The sequence below is a fragment of the Nicotiana attenuata genome, unplaced genomic scaffold (assembly GCF_001879085.1).
Source record: "Nicotiana attenuata strain UT unplaced genomic scaffold, NIATTr2, whole genome shotgun sequence".
Classification (NCBI taxonomy): domain Eukaryota; kingdom Viridiplantae; phylum Streptophyta; class Magnoliopsida; order Solanales; family Solanaceae; genus Nicotiana; species Nicotiana attenuata.
Genome location: NW_017671621.1, coordinates 48,282 through 56,021, shown reverse-complemented (window position 1 = coordinate 56,021; position 7,740 = coordinate 48,282). Strand labels below are relative to the sequence as shown.

Genomic DNA, 7,740 nt, shown 5'->3' with positions numbered 1-7,740 from the left:
TAAGTAAAATAATTGTTATATGAGTTGGGAGATGCAATATTTTTCGATGCAACAAAGACTATCATCACAAACTATACAATTGTGATCTATAACAACAAAATATACATAGCGATAACAGGTTATATCCTAAAATATCATATTCACTTTGCTAACACTACACTATCAATAAATTTCACCTATTTAATAGCTGTTAATTTGATTTTATTTATTCTTTATCCCGTACATAAACTAATCTTGTATGGATCCATTTTACAATGAGTTATAGCGAATTTATTCTTATTAGTACTCTAGTTTTTGTCTTCAAGTGTATATTGTTTGTTACCACATCATAATTGACTATTCCACTAGATAACAAAAATATTAAAAAAAAAAAAGTCTAAACTGGGCAGATGATCAAATAACTAAAACTTGGGGAGCCTTTAAGTAATTTAAAACGTAAAAGACAGATATACAGCCGTTGCAAGTGGAGTCTAAATATTTTTTTCTCAAGAGAAAGTAGAAAGAGAAAGAGAAAGAGAAAGAGAAAGAGAAAGAGAAGACAGCTATGTCGTGCAGAGCAGAAGATACTGTTAGCCCCAAGATTCTCTGAACAGCTTCTCTCTTCTTTTGTTTTCTGGAAATTCTCCTATCTATCTATCTATCTATCTATCTATCTGTAAGTTCTTTGATCCTCGTGCTCTCAGTTTTCTTTTCATTTTTATTTTTGCATTAAAAATGGTGGAAAATTCAACCGAGTCTGACAACAAGGTAAAAGAGAAGAGTAAATCTGAGGAGAATACTGTAAGTTTTGGAACATTAGGGGAAAAGGGTATTCAATTTCTTGGGAAATCAGTATCAGAAATGAAAATGGTTAGTGATGCTCCTCCTAGCTATCAAGAATTGACTCTTAGTTACCTTTGTGAGAAGGGATTTCAAGAAAGAGATGTTTTTGAGAAAGTAGGTAGCAGTTATAAAGGGAAAGAAGTGATGGTATTAGGTGAGGATCAGAATGAGGAATGTAATAACAGATGGGTAGAGAGGGATTTTCTTCAATTGAATAATGAGAATAGAGGGAATGGGAATTCATCTAAAAGGGATGCTGCTGAGGATGAGGAAATTGAGGCAGAAAATAGAGAGAAGAAACCAAAGATTCAAACCCTTAACCTTTCTTTGGCTTTGCCTGATGTTTCACTGTCTTTGGCTGGCTCAAATAGGGTGGTCCCAAATGGTGGTGATCTTCCTTCTAGGTTGAGGCCTAGTATGAGTGTACAGTCATTAGAACCATCACTTAACAATACAAGAACCACTCATTCCAATGATTTCACAGCTGCCTCATTGTCTTGCTCCTATTCCCACGCTTTTTCCCACAACCCCAGTTGCTCCCTTACGCATAATTCAACGGAGTATTATGAGCATTCCATGGGGAGTCATCGAAGGGGAAGCGATCACATCTGGAATTGTGGAGAAGGAACTAATGGTTCAGTTCATAGTCGGTTTAGGCCAATTGGAGATGGGGGTGTTGCACTGGCAAATAACTATGGTGGAAGTTTTGCTCTTGGTAGCCAAGTTTTACATAAGGAGACATGTAATAACAGTGTTTATAGGACTACAAGCTCGGATAACATTTCGTTTTTCCCATCCGAATTGCCCGCGAGACCAAGAATTGATGGTCAATCGGGCGATTCAAGGGGAAGAGGTTCAGAAAGTTTGAGAGGTTTGGAGAGTATGGATGGAGGACTGGCTCGTAAGATTTCTAGGCCTGAGAGAATCCTTAGAGAAATAGTTTCTGAATCTATTCCGCTTATGGCTCAGATTGTGCAAGAGCTTCCTGATGAAACAGTTGAATCAACAAAGGAATACTTGAGGAGCCTAATTGCAACACCTGAGAGAAAAGACGAGTTAGTTGGCCTTCAGAACAGGTTAAATAGGAGATGTGATCTTACCAACGAGACTCTCGCAAAGTGTCACAAGACTCAACTAGAGCTTTTTGTTGCAATAAAAATGGGTCTCGGGAGCTTCTTATCTAGCAAAAAGTCCCTATCAACAACTGAATTAGTGGAAATTTTCTTACTTGAAAGGTGTCGAAATATAAACTGTATGAGGGTATTGCCTGTTGAGGATTGTGAATGCAAGATTTGTTCAACAAAGAAAGGATTCTGCAGTGAATGCATGTGTCCAGTTTGCTTGAACTTCGATTGTGCCAATAATACTTGCAGTTGGGTTGGGTGTGATGCGTGTTCACACTGGTGTCATGCTGTTTGTGGTATTCAGAGGAATCTTATAAAGCCAGGTCCAAGCTTCAAAGGGCCTGCCGGGACAACTGAAATGCAATTTTACTGTCTTGGATGTGGTCATGCATCTGAAATGTTTGGATTTGTTAAAGATGTCTTCACGTCTTGTGCAAAAGATTGGGGTGAAGAAACATTGATGAAAGAGCTTGACTGTGTTCAGAAGATCTTCCAAGGGAGTGAAGATTTTAAAGGCAAGGAGTTGCATGTTAAGGCTGCTGAATTGCGTAGTAAGCTAGAGAAAAAGATGATATCTCGTCCGGATGTCTGCAATTTCATCTTTCAGTTCTTTAATTGTAAGTATACCTACCAAACCACATTATTTCTTTATTTTTCTCATTTCAGCTGTTAGCTTCGAGGTTAGTTCTTTCTACTGGTAATCTGAGCAAATTTCTAGGTTAATTCACTATTCTCTCTTTCTTGCTTTTGGTTTTTCTTTGTTTCTTTTATTATGGAACTACTTTTGTAACTTAGAATGTATATTTGCAAAGAACGCTTAAGCCTCTCAAGGACTGGTTATTTATATTAAAGACCTCGTTTAATTTTATTGGTTGTCCCTGACAGGACATAAGTAATCCTTGTTTAATATGATCTTAGCTATGACTTTGAGCTGTGCTTCTTTGGGATACGATAAAAATAAAATAGGAATTTTAGTTTACCGATAAAAAGAGAATATTGCTGACGTTTATAGTGAAATCAATACTGTGCATCAGGTTGAGTTTTGAAGATGGATTTCGCTCGAGTAAAGGAACAGAATTTTACATCTGCAGAGACCACTATAAGGAATACAGGGAATAAAGGCTATAATCAATGTGCTTAGAAACCTTCCTTTGTTGTTCCTATCTCATGTCTGCTTATCTGGATATTACACTGAAAAAATTGAACCCGACTGAAGATGCAAATTATTTGGACTTCCAATGGCAAACAATACACATTTTTCTTTGCAAAAACAGAAGATAGATGTTCCTTATGCCTGATGGAGAAATGAATTTTGAAGATAAAGATGATAATCAATGATTTAAAATCACTGCTTCAAGTGTATCAGTTATTGATTTCCGTATTGCATGTTTCAGGGACTGAGCAACAAAAGCCTAAAGGGCTCTGAGTGATTTATCTTTATTTTTGAACGTTAATGACAGTTTTTGTTGTTAGCAAGATAACAACATCGTATACTTTGGGAATTAAGTGGCTGAAGTGTTTAGAGCTGCCCTTATAACTCTGTCGTTAACTGTTTAGTGTTGTTGGGTTGGTGAAATTATTCAGAAATTTATTTACTGCGGGGAATCTTTTTTTTTTTAAAATAAGAAGAAACATGGGAAATTATGTACTCGTAAGCAGGCTTCGTGTTTCAGTTGAGATCTGATTGTCAAGTGATATACCTATCAATTATGTGATTATTGAGCATGAGCTGATGATTGCCTTATCTGTTTGCGTGAAGCCTATCTAATTTCAATTAACTTTGTTCTTTGATTAACAGACGCAGATGGACTGTCAGAGTTTCCTCCATCCAACTATCCTGATAAAGACTTTAGTAGTCAAGTTGGTCCAAAAAAAGACGCTGTTGCTCTTCCTGCATCTACCTCCCTTGCTCCCAAATCTTCCTTCTACAACATAAGCTCTTCAAGTGGAAGAAAAGATATTATGATGTTTGATGAGCGTCAGCAGAAAGATGTTAAAATGGTTGAAGACGAATGGTCTGTGAAGCGACTAAAGAAAGATGATCTTGATAGCTTGGAAAGCATTGTGCGGATCAAAGAAGCAGAAGCAAGGATGTTTCAGAATCGAGCAGATGATGCTCGCCGAGAGGCAGAGGGTTTTAGACGGGTGGCTAGAATGAAAACGGAGAAACTGGAGGAAGAGTATTCAGAAAAACTTGATAAACTCTGCTTGCAGGAGACCGAGGAAAGGAGGAGGAAAAAATTGGAAGAGCTTAAAGTATTGGAGAATTCACAATGTGATTACTACAAGATGAAAATGAGAATGCAATCTGAGATTGCAGGCTTGCTAAAAAGAATGGAAGCAACTAAGCAGCTGTTGGTTTAAGTTTAACTGCAAAGTTTGACTATTTCTCAAGTGAAATTGGCAGCTAGATGACAAATGGTGCTGACTGTCTTGTCTTCTGTTTCTTCTTTTTATTTTTTTATTTTTACCCAATTCCTTTTATGTTTGAGTTGAATGATGGTGAACTATTGTAAAATCTTGAATTATTTCGAACTTCATCGGCTACTTTTCTTACTCAAAACGTGTCTAACATCCAAAATGCATATGACTACTAATGAATGCTTTAAACTGTCAAAAGTCAAAACCACCTGTTGTAGGCTGAGGACAAAGATCAAATTAGTTATTTGGAGGTATTTGAAGGTTTTGCATGAGTTAGAATGTCTGAGCCAGATTTCGAGAGCTAAATGTTGCAGTCAAAGGTCATTGGTCTCTTCTACTTACAGCTTGAGTTCAGATTTTTGTCAACTAATGTTGCGGTCCTATAAAGGAACAATTCTGAAATGCAATAATTGGTCTGAGCTAATTGTTGGACTCAATTGAGAATCTTCTCCTCATCTCATTCTTTCAGTATTCCGTTTAGCAATTTGTAAATGTGGTTATTTCTTTAACTATTAATTGGTGTCACAAAGTTATTAATGACTGATTTTTTGCTTCCCACAATCTCCTATGTTTTATTCATTTTTGGGTGTCACTTTCCGTTGAGGAATTTGTTCTACAGGACCAATTCCTTCTCGAGCGGCATACCATCGCACTCAAGAAAAGAGAAGGTGCAATTAACATATACTGATATATTATATTCGGATTGTGGCTGGGAATCATGTACTAGTGCAATTGAGTAAAGGGAATCTGATAAGACGGAAACAGTACTCATCCATTTAATATCTGTGAAGTGGGTGTAGACTCAACAACTCTCCTGAAGCAATTCTGCCATCAGACTTCTATTCTTGTTGGACATAATTAACTAATGAATTAAGTAGGTGATACACCTAGTTTCGGAGATATGAACCAAAATGTGGTTCTTTTGGACTCAAGCAACCATAATGTGTGGAAAAAGAAGATTGAGCACCATAATATGTATAGCGCCGCGCTATACTTTAGTGGCACGTTTGTCCGTTAAGTATAGCACGGTGAATAACCGCGATTTATTTGAACATAAAATGGCGGGAAGGTATAGCACCCATATATACCGCGTTATACTATAGTGTGGTATATATGTATGCTATACCTATATAAATAAATGGCCCTTCTCCTTCCCCACCAGACGCGAACAATAGCCTTCCCCATTAAAAGAAGACGAAAACCAGCGCCCCCCTCCATTTTAGCCAAAAAAAAACTCGATTGGAGCCCACCGATCCCACAAAAAGTGTAGATTCTCGGCCCCACATCGTATCTAAGGCATTATCTCGTAGTGAGTTTCTCGTTTTAGCTCCAAATCACCCAACTTTCCAAAAAATTAAAATCGAGGTATTCCAACTTAATTTAATTAATTTGTTATTTTTTATCAAGATTATATTATTAGTGTGATAAAAAAAAATTAGTAAAATAGAGAAATTGTTATTAGTTGTTATAAAAAATGTTAATTAGTTATTTGTTACCGTGGTATATGTATTTCCGTGATTGTTTTGTGATTAAATTAATTTTTTGTTTTTCTCCGGATAGATTATTTATGTGCTAAAAGATTAATAAAATAGTTCCCTGTAGTATTATGTTGTGCCCGTAATTTTAATGTAATGCCATTTTAGCATAGTAAAATATAGTGCCTTTTAGCGTAGTATCTTTGTAGTTATTGAAATTAATCATTTAGTTATCTGTTAAACCCAAAAATATCTGAAAAAAGCTGATAGTTCAAACACAAACTCTCTCTAGTCAACAAACATAAGAAAATAACATTAGAAAGCAACAATATTTGTCAAACTAAATATTGTTATATGAATATTTAATAATTGAATCTTGTATAATTATGAAAATTAATTATTTAATTTCATTATAGTCAAAAATAGGTGAGTAAGAAACAAACATATAAAATAAAAAACTAACATATAAAATAAGAAACAAACATATAAAATAATAAAGTAACATATAAAATAAGAAACTAACATATTAAATAATAAACAAAAATATAAAATAGTAAACTAACATATAAAATAATAAAGTATCATATAAAATAATAAACTAACATATAAAATGATAAACCAACATATAAAATATAAAATTATAATATAGAAATTGTATTAACCTAATTAACAATATAGTAAAAATATCAAATAAATTTTAATATTAAATATATTGCAATATATTTAAAGATGTTAAGCAATTAAAAAGAAAAATACTTTAATTAGTATTGTTCAATTTACAGTAGTCGTCACGGAGGTTCCGCCTGTGCATCCCGGACCTGCATCGCTAGAGCTACTGTTGTTAGACGGATAGACGATTTGTGAGAGTTTATTAGGGCCCACCCACTCCATCCCTGTATAGTTAGACGCCTTTAGGATACGGGTTTCTACAAGATCATAGAGATTGGCCAATTGCAGTTGGACTGGTCGTTGATCACGACTATGATAGAGCGGTAACGACCAGAGACGCACACGGTTCATTTACCCATCAGCGAGGTTACCATCACGCTCCAAGACATAGAGGTACTTTTGGGCTGCTGGTTGATGGACTACCTGTCGCTTACCCGCATGCTCTTAGAGAATATACGGGATTGCAGTACCCGCAGATGTTACAGTGGCTCACCGATTTCCAGCCAGCGGAGGAGGCTGCATTGAGTGGGTCCAGTCGTTTGCAGTTGACGCCCGTCCGACAGCATCTGAGGCGATGGATGCGGACATTACGGATGATACACCGGATCTTCTTATCGACCGGTACACGAGATTATTGATGATTTTTATGATTGGTGGGGTATTGTTCCCGAACACTTCAGGAAATTTAGTCCGATTGAGATTTCTTCATCATCTAGAGTAGCTAGATGATTTACGTAGTTACAGCTGGGGTGCGGTTGTTGTAGGTTACTTGTATAGGCAGATGTGTCGGGTGTTCATGGGCACCTAGAGAGACGTTGCCGCTGCTACAGGTGAAAACATAGTCAATTATTTTCATGATTATAACAGACATAGTAAAAATATACCTTAAATTTTACGTCCACAATGTGTATTAGGTTTGGGCCTGGGAGCAGTTCCTGTAGTTCCAGCCACCTCTACCACCCATTGCTCCGGATGCACCACCTCCACCGTTTCTCCCTTTAGCTAGGAGGTGGGTTGATAGGTGATAAGTGGGGATTTCAACCATTATTTGTTCTCTTTTTACTTGCGTTCTGGGCTTAAAATGCATAAAGGTATTCCCGAACACTAACATAATATGCTTGCTTGCAGGGATTGTTCACAATGAGCCAAAGTGGCCATGATCAACTCATGAAGGAGTCAAAACATGAACAAGGACGAAGACTGGGCCAAGACTGTAGAACGCGGACCGC

At 36.5% G+C, this 7,740-nt stretch overlaps 1 protein-coding gene across 1 annotated transcript; it reads left to right on the top strand.

Moving 5' to 3' along the window:
* The first annotated feature begins 471 nt into the window (after positions 1-471).
* On the top strand, positions 472-4,509 carry LOC109209340 (protein OBERON 3). The gene is made up of 2 exons (XM_019372601.1): positions 472-2,563; positions 3,745-4,509. Exons 1-2 carry the CDS (start codon positions 715-717, stop codon positions 4,308-4,310), a joined length of 2,415 nt encoding a protein of 804 aa, XP_019228146.1. The 5' UTR covers positions 472-714; the 3' UTR covers positions 4,311-4,509.
* The last annotated feature ends 3,231 nt before the right edge of the window (positions 4,510-7,740 follow it).

What these genes read in the sequence shown, in the direction of transcription:
- LOC109209340 (XM_019372601.1), top strand. Translation starts at nt 715, where the DNA reads ATGGTGGAAAATTCAACCGAGTCTGACAACAAGGTAAAAGAGAAGAGT. An exon ending in CATCTTTCAGTTCTTTAATT is followed by an intron (nt 2,564 to 3,744) that starts GTAAGTATACCT and finishes TTTGATTAACAG; the next exon opens with ACGCAGATGGACTGTCAGAG.